Source organism: Polypterus senegalus, chromosome 4, assembly GCF_016835505.1.
Source record: "Polypterus senegalus isolate Bchr_013 chromosome 4, ASM1683550v1, whole genome shotgun sequence".
Lineage (NCBI taxonomy): Eukaryota > Metazoa > Chordata > Cladistia > Polypteriformes > Polypteridae > Polypterus > Polypterus senegalus.
This window is the reverse complement of record NC_053157.1, coordinates 18,360,456-18,377,614: the sequence shown is the minus strand read 5'-3', so window position 1 is coordinate 18,377,614 and position 17,159 is coordinate 18,360,456. Positions and strand designations below refer to the sequence as shown.

The window sequence follows — 17,159 nt, the reverse complement described above, 5'->3', positions numbered from 1 at the left end:
TACTCCCCTCTGAACCCAAAGACTTTGGTTACCCGGTTGGCTGCCTGTTGCGGGGCCTGCATTGGTGAAGCAGGTGAGACGGTAATGAAACAGAGGCACAGGGCTTATTGGTTTTTAAAGACTGCTTCCTTCATTGGGTTTTAACCAATGCCCGGAACGAACCAACACACAATCGTCCGTACGGCGCTCAGGCGCGGAGGGTGGAATGGGAGGAGAGGAGAAGGACGTCCACTCCGCTCCCTCCGTCATGCTTGTCTGCTGATTTCTCATTCAGTATGCACTGCCTGCTCCTGTGCCCACCTCCAACTCGTCACTTGAGTCGTTGTCGTCTTTGTACAGTCCAGATGCACCTGTGACTCACGTAGACTTTTAATTGCTCTGTGCAGTTTTGGCTGCCTTTCTATATATAATCTACCAAGACACCCGACCATGGTGGTAGCGAGGTGGGAAGGGGGTGTGAACAAAGTGCAGGAGTATCTAAGAAGACGCATGTTTGTCGCGGATGCGAATTGCTGTATGTAGCGTGTAAAACAGTTTGCTAAGGTACACGCGGTCGTGCGTCATAACCGAAAAGTCATTTTTTAAAGACTGCTCAGTTCATTGTGTTTTAACCTCAGTTGTAAAGGAATGTTTTAAGGATCCCATGGGATACTCCTCGCAAACAGTTTTACACGCTGCATATGGCGATTCACCTCCACGAGAAACATGCCTCTATTAACAGTCAACGTGGGTCGGAGCAGCATGTGACCTCTACGACAGATGAATATAAATGACGCCGGTTTTTCTGTGTCGTCGCGTTCGAGTTGGTGGGCGTGGCTCTGTGAGTTGTCGTCGTATCCAATGGTCTTGGAGTTGGTGGGCGTGGCTCCTTCCTGCGCGCGACATAGATGTCTCACTTGTCGGCGGCTTAGTGAATCCACGCCCCTTCCGCCGTGCTTTCCATGGTTGTCTTGCCTTAGTAAATTATATATATAGACAAGCAGAATGCCCGCGCTTCACAGCGGAGAAGTAGTGTGTTAAAGAAGTTATGAAAAAGAAAAGGAAAAATTTTTAAAATAACGTAACATGATTGTTAATGTAATTGTTTTGTCATTGATATGAGTGTTGTTCTCATATCTATATATATATATATATATTGTGAAGGACCGAGGAGACAGCAATAAGGGTTGGGGTTTCCGGCCCCGTATATTGTACACAGCAAACAAAAACACCGGTCAAAATTATAAACAAACAGTTCATAATGCGCGACGCCGACTCCTGGCGCGCCATTTTATTGGGGTGGAGCCGAAGTGGAGGAATGCTGGGAAGGACCGCAAGGGAGGATGGGAAGGATGACGCCAGGGCAAGATGGCGGAGGAAGGGCGGAAGTACGCACTGCGGTCAATCCAAGCCTATGGTGCAGGAAGGTCTTTCTTTCTACGAGGAAGCAGAGGGAGAAAGTTAATACCCGCCATTCCTGGCGCTAATGGTTTCCAGGTGTTATCGAATCAATCCGCTGCCTCCTACTCAGTATGTGACAATATATATATACAGTATATATATATATATATCTATATCTATATATATATATATATATATAGCAAAATACCCGCGCTTAGCAGCGGAGAGGTAAAAAGAAAAGGAAACATTTTAATAATAACGTAACATGATTGACAATGTAATATACATATATACACACACACATATACTATGGGGTGCCAAACAGGCAAATACATTGATTTTATGAATATATAAAGTCGGCGTCAGAATATATAAAGTCAAAACTTGAATATATAAAGTCAATCGCTCGAATATATAAAGTCAAAACTTGAATATATAAAGTCAGCGTCGGAATATATAAAGTCAGCGCTGGAATATATAAAGTCAAAACTTGAATATATAAAGTCAAAACTTGAATATATAAAGTCAGCACTGGAATATCCATCCATCCATTTCCCAACCCGCTGAATCCGAACACAGGGTCATGGGGGTCTGCCGAAGCCAATCCCAGCGAACACAGGGCACAAGGCAGGAACCAATCCGGGCAGGGTGCCAACCCACCACAGGACACACACAAACACACACTAGGGCCAATTTAGAATCACCAAACCACCTAACCTGCATGTCTTTGGACTGTGGGAGGAAACCAGAGCACCTGGAGGAAACCCACGCAGACACAGGGAGAACATGCAAACTCCACGCAGGGAGGACCTGGGAAGTGAACTCAGGTCTCCTTACTGCGAGGTAGCAGCGCTACCACTGCGCCACTGTGCTGCCGCACTGGAATATATAAAGTCAAAACTTGAATATATAAAGTCATTCCCAAATATATAAAGTCAAAACTTGAATATATAAAGTCAGCGTCGGAATTTATAAAGTCATTCCTGATTATATAAAGTCAACATCGGAGTATATAAACTCACTCCTGAATATATAAAGTGAAAGTCAAAATCTATTGATTGAAACGACTCTGAACTGAACTAAGTTAACAAAAACGTATTCAGAAAAATCAATTAAAAAAACACTGTTTGGTTAATGTTTTGAAAATGATGCATGTGCCCTGCCCAGGATTGGTTCCTGCCTTGCGCCCAGTGTTAGCTGGGATTGGCTCCAGCAGATCCCCATGACCCTGTGGTCGGATTCAACGGGTTGGGAAATGGATGGATATTCCAGCTCTGGCTTTGTATATTCAGAAATATTCCAACGTCGTCTTTATATACTCAGGTTTTGACTTTATATATTTGGGAATGACTTTATATATTCAAGTTTTGACTTTATATATTCCAGCGCTGACTTTATATATTCAGGTTTTGACTTTATATATTCAGAAACTAGTTTTGACTTTATATATACCGACGCTGACTTTATATATTGGGCCGTCGCCTGCCTGCCTGAATAAGTCACCCTCGCTTCGCTCTTACTTTTTACCGTTCATTTAATCATGGCTAGTGGCAGAAAAATTATAAAATGGAAGGAGGATTACACTGAGTATGGCTTTACCAAAACAATTATTGATGGCGAATTGATTATTCATAAAGCTTCAATTGGTGATCTGTTTTTCTGTGTTAACCTCATATTTTTTCATACTTCTTCTCAAACCAAGGGGGTGCGAGGGTAAAATGAATCGGGAAGCGCTGATCAATGTAATCGGTGTACCAGGAAATTATGCATTGACAGAAGTTCCCCTTTGCTTGGAATGCAAAGTGTGATTAAATGCGTTATTTTTTAATGCGTTATGGAGCACATGCATCGAAGCTTCTCAGCTGTGCTTGTGCTAAGAAAAGGAAACATTTTAAAAATAATGTAACACGATTGTAAATGTAACCTTTTGTAAGTAGTGCCTGGATGATTCAGTGTGGAGAAACTCTACAGACAGCGTGTATATTAACTTGTGGATGTTTCTGTGAGTATTTGGTGGCAGCGTCACAAACTCGCTCAGATACACTGCGTTAGCTGCGGAGCTCAGCTCAGAGCGAAATGAGGTGAATGGGAGGGGAGATGATGACGTGACTCCCCCACCCGCCTTAACTGTCAATCTCCCACAAACACAGTCTCTCGGAATTTGCATAAGCACAGCCCTTCACCTGCAATTTTAACTTAGTTACAAAGTGATCAAAACTCTCGTTTATATCCCGCGCCCTCTCATTAAACTTGTATCCTGCATTACCCGTGGGCATGAGAAACGCCAGCGCAGCCTGTCTATGAACTTAATTTAAAGTTTAGGTTTACTTACTGCTTTCTTTTCGAGGTAGCAGCACTCATGAATATGGTAGTATATGTCACCGCCGCTTCTTATTGTTTCGCTGCCTTCTCAATTATATAATGCATGTTTTCTTCAGCGCTTTTTGGAGGTCTTCCTGGTTTTCTACGCACTGTGTTGACAGTCAGTTCATATGATTACGTGGAGGCTCAACTCCATTACAGTAAATGGAGAAAAATAGGTTCCAGTTATGACCATTACGCGTAGAATTTCGAAATGAAACCTGCCCAACTTTTGTAAGGAAGCTGTAAGGAATGAGCCTGCCAAATTTCAGCCTTCTACCTACACGGGAACTTGGAGAATTAGTGATGAGTCAGTCAGTGAGTGAGTGAGTGAGTGAGTGAGTGAGGGCTTTGCCTTTTATTAGTATAGATTTACACCTGCAGTGTCTCTGTAGCATAGCAGAACAGTTATACAAGAGCTTATTCCTCCCATTCATTCCTCCCACATACCACAGATATGCAAGTTATAGTTAATTAGTTACTCTAAACTGACCCAACATGACAGTGTGTATGTGTTTGGGGTGTTTCTGAAGGGTGTTATTTATATGCCTGAAAGCAGCTAAGTTCATGTGTCTGAGAGATATGACAACAGGTTAAAGCACCAGACAGGTGAAAAAAGCTGTTTTGTTATTTTATTGACATATTTTAATAAAGCATCATAAATATGTTTTCAAGCTTTGTGTACAGAAATAGGGAAATGGCATGTGAATTTTATATATATATATATATATATATATATATTTGCATATAATAATCATATACTGAGAGATAATAAATTATCAAGCAATAATATGAATTATATATATATTGTATACACTGTGGAACCGGACCCGGACCCAGACAGACGGACATCGTTTGTTCACCCAACACACGTTTATTTACACAATATTTACAGTAAATGTTCAGTGCCCGTCCCAGTGCCTCCAGCACCGATCCCCCAGTCCAGGCCTCACAGTCTCTGGTGCCTTTCCTGGCCGCCTCCACTCCTCTCTCCAAGCTCCGTCCTCTTCCACCCGACTCACGCTACTGAATGAAGGGAGGCGGCCCCTTAAATACCAGCCCGGATGGGCTCCAGCTGCCTTCCCGGCAATCCCCCGAGGACACACCCCTGTGTGGCGGAAGTGCTGGTTGCGCACCCGGAAGTGAATTGTTTGATTTGTAATTTTAAACTGTGGAGCAAAGGAGTAAATCAAGGAAAAATATGTCTTTGTCCCAAATATTATGCAGGGCACTGAATTTATGAATAATCTTGACCACTTTGCAGAGATCTATTTTCATTTTGATCTTAAAGAGTCTTTTTACTTTCTCACATATAAAGTGTTGACCTTGAGATTTTGATGAATCTTGATGTTTTAGACCTCCCTGAGTCCAAAAATGCAATTTTTAGAATTATGTCTGTGTGTCTGTCTGTGTGTGTGTGTGTGTGCATGTAAACACGATAACCTGAGTATGCTTTCACTTAGGTCAACCAAATTTTACATACAAGTATTAGGTACAAAACCTTTGAGCTATTTCCGCTAACCAGAAGTGATACTTTTTTATTCATGCAGCTGCAGAGTCCAATTTATTCAACCTTACTTTTATAATAATTGTTCAATTGTGCCGGTTGCGCACCCGGAAGTCCTCCGGGTGTCCCCAGTCTTCTTCCCCCCAGCACTTCCTGGTGTGGCAGAAGTGCTGAGGTCCAGGGATCTTCAAGCACCGGGGCGCCGCCTGGGGTGGGCCCCCAACACAACCAGGGCGGTTGCCCCCTCGTGGTCTGGAGGAGGCACAAGCCCTCCTCCGGTCCTCCTGGACGTCCCAGCTTGGCTCCACCCCCAGTCGCATGCCACAACACACATACATAGAATATGTATTTGAAACTAATGTACAAATTAAATATGAATTATTAAATCACGTATTTTTGATGTGATTAGAGGGGACACCACCTCGGAATTACAGTATAAGTGATCCCTAATAAGGAAATCCTCAATAAGATCTGTGATCACTTGCTCACCTATCAGCAACAGGAGCAGTCTTTACACCAAAGAAGTCTACCATCGAACGGATCTTGGCACTGAGGGTTCTCATGGAGCACAAATGTGAATACTGTTACAGTTTATTTACAGCCTTTGTCATTTTTTATAAAGCTTTTGACTCGAGTTGCCCTGTGGGACATCCTGAGACTTTGAGGGATCCCCCCGAAGTTGCTGGATATCATGGCCAGCCTGTACACCCATTTGATTCTGGAGATCATCAGGGGTGTGTTTTGCTCCTACTCTGGTCAATGCTTGTATGGACTGGGTGTTGGTGTGTTTGGTCCAGTGGAAGTGGGGTGTCTGTTGATGAAGAAAGATTCACTGATCTTGACTTTGCTGACGATGCTGTGATCTTCGTGGGGTCAATGGAGGCTCTGATCGGAGCTCTTGAGAGACTGAGCAAGGAGTCTGAGTGTCTGGGCTTGTGAGTTTCCTGATAAAAACCAAGATCCAGGCCTGTAATGAGCTCTTAGGCACAGCCACCAGAAGTGTGTCAGTCTGCAGAGAGAGTGTTGACCTTGTCGAGAGGTTTACTTACCTCAGCAGTGACATTAATGTCTCTGGTGACTCTTCCTATGAAGTCAGTAGACAGGTTGGGAGAGCATGGGGGGTCATGAGGTAACTGGAAAGGGGTGTGTGGTGCTCCTGATATCTCTGCAAAAGGACTAAGGTCCAAGTCTTTAGAGTCCTAGTGCTTCCTGTCTTGCTATATGGTTGTGAGACATGTATTCTGTCCAGTGACCTGAGATGAAGACTGGACTCTTTTGGTACTGTGTCTCTTGGGAGAATCCTTGGGTACCACTGGTTTGACTTTGTGTCGAATGAGTGGTTAATCACAGAGTCCCTAATGAGGCACATTACCTGAGGGTGCATCAGCTACGGCACTACAGTCATGTGGCACATTCCAAGGATGATCTGGCTCACAGGATGATCATTGTTCAGGATCCGAACGCCTGGACCAGGCCAAGGGAGCATCCACGTAACACCTGGCGGCGGCAGATAGATGGTCTTTTCTGGTGGGTGGGACTGGACTGTGTGTCTGCCAACCGGGATTCCAAGCTGTTTTGTCGTGTGGTGGGTGCTGCAACGTGCTGTACCAGTTCATGTTCCCCAAGCAGACTTCTCCTGACCTGATCTAAAAATGAAGCAAACGACTCAATAGAATCAATTCTCTTAAATGTATAGTTCAAAAGAATTGATTCAGTAAATTGAATGGAAATGTCCATCACTACTCACATGTCAGGCAGCTCTTGCCGAGGTGTTTGAAATGTCTACCAGTATCAGCGTAACAAAGGGCGCTGATGACATTGTGTATGACAACTTGTTCATCCCCACAAACTGATTCCCACTGAAAAGAGTCGCTGAAAAAGAACGAATCGGACGCGAATCGCCCATCATGACCACACACAAATCACAAGAAACATCAGAGAACAAGATTACTGACAATAAATTATTACACAAACAATATAAGCATTTAACAATATTTACATAAATGAATAAAAAATGAACAAAAAAATGAATGCATTAAAATTAAAGATTAAAATTTGGGTGGCGCAGTGGTAGCACTGCTGCCTTGCAGTTAGGAGACCTGGGTTCACTTCCTGGGTCCTCCCTGTGTGGAGTTTCCATGTTCTCCCTGTGTGTGTGGGTTTGCTCCAGTTTCCTCCCACAGTCCAAAGACATGCTGGTTAGGTGCATTGGCGATCCTAAATTGTCCTGTGTGTGTGTGCCCTGCGGTGGGCTGGCGCCCTGCACGGATTTTGTTTCCTGCCTTGCGCCCTGTGTTGGCTGGAATTGCCTCCAGCAGACCCTGTGACCCAGTAGTTAGGATATAGCAGGTTGGATAATGGATGGATGGATGGAAATAAAAATAAAAAATTAAACATAAGCTAGGGGAGAAACCCACTGGCTTATATATGACACTATTTGAAATACGCATTTTGAAAATAGCTCCTTATATACCGAGGTAAAGACAGCTTAACATTTGACATTCCTTAGATATATGGATTTTGAGGCATCACTTCTCCAAAAAGAAAATACCAATGACATTAAAGCCAAATATGGAAAAAAAAAATCACATTGCTCACAATTTATTTACAAGCATTCATTTTTCTAGAAATGTCATTATTTTTTTCATAAAAATCAAAATGCCAAAAAAAGTCAGAATTTAAATTTTATGACAATCTATACAGGGTGGCGCAGTGGTAGCGCTGCTGCCTTGCAGTATGGAGACCTGGGTTCGCTTCCTGGGTCCTCCTTGCGTGGAGTTTGCATGTTCTCCCCGTGTCTGTGTGTGTTTCCTCCCACAGTCCAAAGACATGCAGTTTAGGTGCATTGGCGATCTTAAATTGCCCCTAGTGTGTGCTGTGTGTGTGTGTGTGTGCCCTGCTCGGGGTTTGTTTCCTGCTTTGCTCCCTGTGTTGGCTGGGATTGGCTCCAGCAGACCCCCGTGACCCTGTAGTTAGGATATAGTGGGATGGATGGATGGGACAATCTATACGTATTTTGTGAGTGTTACTGACTGTTTAATTATTTTTAATGACTCCTTTTATTGGCTAACTAGAAAGAATACAATATTCAAGCTTTCATGGCAACTTAAGCCCCTTCTTCAGGAAAGATGTAAAAGGTGACGTTTTGATTAACTTCTTACCACTTCCACAATGGATAATTACCTTTAAGTATATCTTGTATAATTTATATACTATAATGTTTTCCAAAAACATTCAGCAGCCTATTGCTGCTAATTAACCCGTATGCGTGTGTGTGCACGCGCGTGTGTGTGGGAGAGAGAGAGAGACAGAGAGAGAGAGGGCTGAAATTTAAACGGGATAAAGGGAATCACACTAGTTATCTACAAATCTCACCAGGTTTATTTTACTAGACTGGGAAACCCGCTTCTCATCTTCTCTTTCAAGGCACAAAGACTTTTTGAATTGCTACTCCACTTTTAAAATAGTTGTATCTAGTTATTACAAGTTTCTTACACAAGTGAAATGGTAGTATGTAGGATAACGGCACTTCTGTCAGACAGATATTCATATTTTGATTCATCAGATAAAACCGGTGTGTGAAATTCTTTCTCTCTCTCTCTCTCTCTCTCTCTCTCTCTTTATCTTCAGTTGGCTTCTCTCCAAACGCCCCCTCCCTTTTTTCCTGTCTATGCAACTCAGTTGTCATTCACTTCAAAACCGGACGCTGCCTTCGGGCGGACAGAACGTGGCTGCCAACTGAGCTTCGTGACGTTTTTTTTTTCTTTTTTAGAGAAGAGTAATAGTCTGACGGCGCACTGTCAGCTTAGCTTCTTACGCAGTGTCCAGTATTAGCCGTCGGCCGAGGGCTATCTATGCGGTCCATCATGTTTGATCACGATGGACGCATACTTCCCTCATCTTGGCCGCGCTGTCAATGCGTTTCTTTGCCATTCGTGCGCTTGGCTCTTCAGGGCATGGAGCGCCAGGCGCGTCCGCTCGAAAAGAAACCTGTTGATCGCGAGCGCCTGTTTTATATATCTGTTTTTTATCTTCACTCGCGCGGAAGATGTTTTGCAACGGAACAAGACAGCTGCAAATCTACATTTGAAAAAAACACCTGGCGCACAGTGGCCAAATGTCGCAGTCCATCCAGAATTGGATCGCAACCCACCTGAGGAAATCTATTTGGAGCACAACGGTACAAGCATACAGCCCAACGTCGTGTACATAACCCTGAAGTCCAAAAGGAGTAAACCTGCCAATATCAGAGGAACAGTGAGGCCGAAGTTCAGGAAGAAGCGCACGCTTAAAAATGTACAAAGGGGCGCCCAAATGCCGGGGAACCCCGATTTTTTGGCGCAGGACCCGGGAACTCAGAAACAGTTTACCAAAGGAGGAAGGGATGTGCCAGCAAGGATTAAAAAAGTGGCCACCCACCCCGGTGGGCAGAGAGAAGCACAGGAGAGTAACATAAGGATTTACAGCGAGAGCCCACCGCCCTGGTTAAGCAGAGAAGACTTTAGCGCGCTGAGGTTTTTAGCGGACGGCAACATCGCGCAAGTCCGACACCTTCCATTTACCCAGCGGTCGCATCTGCGCCTGTTTGACTCCGAGCCTTCAGACCAAAGCAGCACAGAGAGATCGGGCACAACAGTCTGCCGAGGGCGTTGCGGTCTCATTAAAAGTCCAATGGATATGAGCGAAGTGTTTGCTTTTCACTTGGATCGGATATTAGGGCTGAACCGGACCCTCCCGGCTGTTAGCAGACGTTTCAGCTTCCTTCAAGGTAAGGAAGGGGTGAACAGAGCAATAACTTAAAAGAAAACTCGAATCAAATGGGTAATTTATTTTAGTGTATACTGTATTTCTTAATCACGGCTGAGAACGATGCGCCAGTATTTTAGTGCTACTGATCCTCGGGGATCCAGTGTTAAAAGTTACACAGACGCCCAGAAGGCAATGTGAGGTCTTTAAACCCCAGGTACTCTCTTAAAAATTCTGCTTCTTAAATGGCACTTTGCTGGGTTGTGTGTTTCCTCATAGAACAATTGCTTGACAGAGAAGCATTTCATTCTGGGAAGGTTTCTTTGCATTTGAAATTATGTCTTTGGGCTTTGAAAAGGTTCATAACATGTGAACAAAACATAAATCGTGAATGTATAGCAGGATGCTAACATATCAAGAAAACCTAAACTTAGCCTGTGTTATTTTATCCATTTAAAATCAGAAACCCTATGATATTTAACAAATCTGTTATCATCTGTTGTAGCTATTTATTAATCTTGTGAAATAAATAAATAATGTTTCTTTTATAGGAACTTTTTATATGGAAGGTCCTTTTGAGAACCAAAAATGTTTCCCCTGTGGGATCGCACTGAAGAACCACTTTAGCATCTTTATTTTTAATATAGACAGTGGCCAGCAAGGGCAGATTTTGAGGTTGGGCATCAAACTAAAAGATGCTGGAGTTCAGGGTGTTGTGTGAAGGTGGGTGCAAAACTGGCTCAGACACGGGAAGCTGAGGGTGATGGTGTGAGGATCCCGATCAGAATTTTGTTATGTTAAAAGTGGGGTCCCTCAGGGGTCAGTTCTGGGGGCTGCTGCTGTTTCTAATATATGGAAATGATTTGAACAGGAACATAAATAACAAGCTGGTTAAGTTTGCATAGATGATACCATGATAGGTGGATTGCCAGATAATTGGAAATCCATTAAATCATTACAGAAGGACCTTGACAGCATATGTTTTTTTTTGGAGTTTTTCCTTGTCTTCTTAGAGAGTCAAGGTTGGGGGGCTGTCAAGAGGCAGGGCCTGTTAAAGCCCATTGCGGCACTCCTTGTGTGATTTTGGGCTATACAAAAAATAAATTGTATTACAGGCTTGGGCAAATTTGTGGCAAGTGAAATTTAATATAAGGAATGTACAACAACAACAGCAATTATTTTTTTCTACTGCCCAAAAATCACACAAGGAGTGCTGCAGTGGGTTTTAACAGGCCCTGTTTTTTGCTAGCCCCTCACACTTGACTCCCTAAGAAGACAGGATAAAATAAAAAAAAAGCCCTTCTAGGATAAAAAATGGAATAAATGAGGAAGGCAATTCAGAGAAAGACCCCTTTCAAGGTAGGTTAGGCATGCATTGGGTGTCAAAAAATGAGGTAAATACCACATACAAAACAGAACACAAGTAATCCTCTTCACAGAACTAGATGGCCAATCTATCATGGCCACCTCAAAAATACAATGCAGACGTGGGAAGGAAAAATACTAGGTTTGAATACACAAAGGGAGACCTGAAAATCAAAGTACACCTTATGAGAAGGATTTAGAAGTTATAGTGGACTCGTCAGTGTTCCAGTGTTCAGAAGTCATTAAAAAAGCTAAGGGAATGCTTAATGAGGAGTGTGGAGACCAAGTCACAGGAGGTTCTGCTCAACCCTTGTAACACACTGGTGAGGCCTCATCTGGAGTCCTGGGTGCAGTTTTGGTCTCCAGGCTACAAAAAGGACATAGCAGCACTAGAAAAGGTCCAGAGAAGAGCAGCTAGGGCTGATTTCAGGGATGAGTTACGAGGAACGATTTAAAGAGCTGAGACTTTACAGTTTAAGGCAAGGGGAGTTTAAGAGGAGACCTGGCTGAAGTGTTTCAAATTCTGAAGGAAATGAGTCCAGTGGATCGAGACTATGACTTGCTCTTCTCTCGACCTGTTCTAGTGTCGCTGTGTCATTTTTTATAGTCCAGATACCCAAACTGCACACAGTTCTCCAGACGAGGCCTCACCAGTGCGTTGTGCAGAACTTCCTTGGACATGTACTCTACACATCTTGCTAAATAACCTAACATTTTTCATGGCTTCCCTGTTCAGAATTGGTTCTTTGTGTTTTGTAAAAGTTCTTAATACGAAGACCATCAAATATCTGTAATATCCAGAAGGCCCACCTAGCAGGGTACAACAAATCAAAAAACTCAAACGTAGTCTGTGTGATTTTATGCAGAGAGGGTCCTTTTAAAATCAGGAAAACATTTCCAACAAATCAGGAAACCAAACCAACAAGTCTCTTACCATTTAGTCATGATTATTGATCTAATCTGTCATGGATCTACATAAGCAAAGGCTCTTTGTGGAATCTTCACAAAAGTCACTGTTGTTTTTAATGAGAATGAGTTGTGGATGTTTTGCGATGTAGGCCGCTGAGGATTGCTACGGGTTGATTAAGCAATTGACATTGCTCCAATGGTCATTCTCAACCCCCTAAACAACGAGTAGCAATTCTCCAATGGGGTCTGATTACAGATTGCCCCCCACCCCCAGCTCCGTTCTGACAGTTGTCAGTGGCACTTAACAATATAATAGACTTTGAAGACAATGAGTAGGGCAAAATCTGGTCATTCCAAAAAACATTTAAGGAACCCTGGTTTAGGGAAAGTTAGTGCTGGTCTACAGGACGGTAGTGAGACCGAGTATATTGGGAATAGGATGCTAAGGATGGAGCTGCCAGGCAATAGGAAAAGAGGAAGGCCTAAGAGAAGGTTTATGGATGTGGTGAGAGAGGACATGCAGGTTATGGGTGTAACAGAACAAGATGCAGAGGACAGGAAGATATGGAAGAAGATGATCCGCTGTGACGAACCCTAACGGGAGCAGTTGAAAGAAGAAGCAGAAGAAGTGCTGCTGGGTTCAAATCCCACCTCTGCATGCTATCTCTGTGTACCTTGTGTATTCTCTCTACATGTGGATTCTCTCCAGGTACATCCTTAAGATGTGTGTTTTAGATAATGTTAGAGTGCTAGTAACATTTTAACTTGGGTGTCGATACCAGCTGTTGGTACTGTAGCAAAAAAAAAGATAAGAACCCTCTCAGCCTCCCGTACTCTAGCCTAACTTGTACACCTTACTTTTACTTCACATCAATACAAGGACCTTCCAGTGTTAGGTTTGACCATGAAGTTTGCAGTGAGTCAGAGTTTGGGGAAAGTTCCTCTTCGTGAAGCCTTCATCGCATCAAACCCTTCCTTTATATACTCTACTACATATCAAAAGAGCAGGTGGGAGGACGGATGGAAGGAAAGTTATGTTTACTTCCGGTACCAAAAATACAGAAATGCTGGCACCATACTGCTTTGAACAATATATTTAGAACTGATATACTGGGCAACTGTAGTTTTTGAATGAAAGGCAAGTCTAGATGTGGGAGTGTGCGTGTGCTTGGAGTGGGTCCAATGATGGACTGATGCTTCATTCAGGCTGCCACCTGCACTGTGTCTGATGCTACTAGGAAATGCTCCAGCACCCCTGCAATATTTAGCCGAATTAAATAAGCTTAAAAATGTTATGTTATTATCTAATTGAGAGGTTACAGTAAATATTTGACAGGAAAGGAAGGAGAAATGGAATGCTGTTTCGTTTCCTGGTATTTCTCTTGGGGTAAATAATTGCAGTGTTTGTTTCTGGCTTGGCTGATAGCTCAGTCACTAATATGAGGAGGATATCCTTTGTTGATGAAAAAGAAAAAATTGGCATCTCCAGTGCTTCGTTATGGAAGTCAGTTATGTCACTCCAGAAGTGTCGGCATCTAAGGTACTGTGATTAATGAAGAGACTTGTGATATGTTGTGCCTGGGATGGAAGGAGTCATAAAGAGCTGTGTGAATCAGTAGATTTGTACCTAGTGCCTAGTGTGTGATTTTACTCATATATACAGTGCCCTCTGTGATGCTTGGTACAAAGACACATTTTCTTTTGATTTCCCTCTCTGCTTCACAGTTTAAAATTACAAATCAAACAATTCAGATGTGAGTAAAGTGCACATTACAGATTTTAATTTTAAAATTATAACACTTTTTTATATGGTCCCCCCATTTCAGGGCACCATAATGTTTGGGACAATCAGCGTTGCAGGTGTTTGTGATTCTTCTGGCGTTTTTCACTGCTTCATAAGACATCTCAGCTTGCTTCTACTTTTTGGAGTCTCTAGTTGCTCAACATGAGGAGAAGAGCTGTGCCAATGAAAGTCAAAGAAGCATTGAGCAAGACTTGGATAGATGGTCAACCCTTCATCTCACTCTAGCTGGAAGAATTAACGTTGTTAAGATGAATATTCTTCCTAAGCTTCTCTTTTTATTTCAAAACATTCCAATATACATCAATAAATAATTTTTTAAGCAATTAGATTCAGCCATAACCTCATTTATTTGGAACTCAAAACATCCATGTATCCAAAGAGCGACCCTACAAAGGCCTAAGGCAGAAGGTGGCATGGCTCTACCCAACTTTCAGTTTTATTACTGGGCAGCAAAAATACAAGCTATAAAAACCTGGACACAAATAGATGAACATACACAGGCTTGGTCAGCAATAGAAATAAAATCCTGCAGTACTTCTTTATATTCCCTGCTTTGTGTCCCAATAAATGCAACTTATCACCAATATACTAACAACCCAATTGTGCTTCACTCACTCAGAATTTGGAACCAACGTAGAAAACATTTTAAGACGGAGAATCATTTATCTGTGGCACCTCTGCATGAGAACCACCTTTTTTTAACCCATGCAAACATATACAGTTTTTAATATCTGGAAATCATTTGGGATTAAATTGCTTAGAGATCTTTATATAGACAACATCTTTGCATCCTATGAACAATTACATTCCAAATGTAATTTTCCAGCAACACATTTCTTTCACTATCTTCAAACTGGAAACTTTGTCAAACAGAACCTGCCCGATTTCCTTCATCTCGCACCTTCCTCTATGCTGGAAAAAATATACAGATCTAATTATGCAATTTTCATTACGCTATAACTTATTAAGTTTATTTGAAAATCATCCAAAAAATCCCACACCGTTGAGAAGTGTGCAAACTGACGACATGAAGAATCGTCTTCACGCCGAACTGGAATCGTCCCCGCATAAATCAAAGTCATCCAGACGATCTGGATCTGCATAATTAGATCTAGTCCACCCTGTATTGCTCAGTTTAGAGGATTCACACAGCATTTCTGCAATATATAGAATTATTTTACAGTCCCTTCCTTTCAAAGGACCAAGAGGGCAATGAGAAAAAGATCTCTCACTCAACATCTCAGAAAAGAAATGGAAGGTAGCAATGCAGAGAATTAACTCGAGCTCCTTATGCGCATGCATACAATTATTCAACTTAAAATTATATATCGTGCACATCTGTTTCGCTTAAAACTGTCCAAAATGTTTCCAGGGCAAGATCCAACCTGCAAACATTGCAATCAAGTCCCAGCCTCACTGGGGTCACATGTTTTGTTCCTGCACCAAATTAACATCATTCTGGACAAAATTTTTAAGTGCTTTTCAGACAGCCTTGGTGTCACAATCCCTCCTAACCCACTAACAGCTGTGTTTGGTGTTCTTCCAGATGGGCTTAAAGCGGAGAAGGACAAACAAACTGTGATCGCCTTCACTACACTATTGGCACGCAGACTTATTTTACTAAACTGAAAGAATCCTAACTCTCCTCTTTTAAGTCAGTGGGTAACTGATGTTTTATACTATTTGAAATTGTAAAAAATTAAATTCTCAGTTAGAGGATCTGTACAGAACTTTTTCAAAACCTGGCAGAATCTAATCAATAATATTTTAGAATAAGCTGTTAAAGCACTGAGGAAATACACTCACCTAAAGGATTATTAGGAACACCATACTAATACGGTGTTTGACCCCCTTTCGCCTTCAGAACTGCCTTAATTCTACGTGGCATTGATTCAACAAGGTGCTGAAAGCATTCTTTAGAAATGTTGGCCCATATTGATAGGATATCATCTTGCAGTTGATGGAGATTTGTGGGATGCACATCCAGGGCACGAAGCTCCCGTTCCACCACATCCCAAAGATGCTCTATTGGGTTGAGATCTGGTGACTGTGGGGGCCATTTTAGTACAGTGAACTCATTGTCATGTTCAAGAAACCAATTTGAAATGATTCGAGCTTTGTGACATGGTGCATTATCCTGCTGGAAGTAGCCATCAGAGGATGGGTACATGGTGGTCATGAAGGGATGGACATGGTCAGAAACAATGCTCAGGTAGCCCGTGGCATTTAAACAATGCCCAATTGGCACTAAGGGGCCTAAAGTGTGCCAAGAAAACATCCCCCACACCATTACACCACCACCACCAGCCTGCACAGTGGTAACAAGGCATGATGGATCCATGTTCTCATTTTGTTTACGCCAAATTATGACTCTACCATTTGAATGTCTCAACAGAAATCGAGACTCATCAGACCAGGCAACATTTTTCCAGTCTTCAACTGTCCAATTTTGGTGAGCTCGTGCAAATTGTAGCCTCTTTTTTCTGTTTGTAGTGGAGATGAGTGGTACCCGGTGGGGTCTTCTGCTGTTGTAGCCCATCCGCCTCAAGGTTGTGTGTGTTGTGGCTTCACAAATGCTTTGCTGCATACCTCGGTTGTAACGAGTGGTTATTTCTGTCAAAGTTGCTCTTCTATCAGCTTGAATCAGTCGGCCCATTCTCCTCTGACCTCTAGCATCAACAAGGCATTTTCGCCCCCAGGACTGCCGCATACTGGATGTTTTTCCCTTTTCACACCATTCTTTGTAAACCCTAGAAATGGTTGTGGGTGAAAATCCCAGTAACTAAGCAGATTGTGAAATACTCAGACCAGCCCGTCTGGTACCAACAACCATGCCACGCTCAAAATTGCTTAAATCACCTTTCTTTCCCATTTTGACATTCAGTTTGGAGTTCAGGAGATTGTCTTGACCAGGACCACACCCCTAAATGCATTGAAGCAACTGCCATGTGATTGGTTGATTAGATAATTGCATTAATGAGAAATTGAACAGGTGTTCCTAATAATCTTTTAGGTGAGTGTAGATTCTCTTCCCCATTTTCCCTTTTGTTTTTTGCTTTTTTTTCATCCGCCTATTAAATCCATCAA

The 17,159-nt window shown here is 42.5% G+C and overlaps 1 protein-coding gene across 1 annotated transcript in view; it reads left to right on the top strand.

Moving 5' to 3' along the window:
• Window positions 1-9,024: 9,024 nt before the first annotated feature.
• gask1b (golgi associated kinase 1B) overlaps window positions 9,025-17,159 on the top strand; it is a 49,206-nt gene continuing 41,071 nt past the window's right edge. The window contains exon 1 of the mRNA XM_039750303.1: window positions 9,025-10,016. Within this exon, the coding sequence (XP_039606237.1) occupies window positions 9,128-10,016 (889 nt within the window). The 5' untranslated portion in view covers window positions 9,025-9,127. The remainder of the gene's footprint in view (window positions 10,017-17,159) is intronic.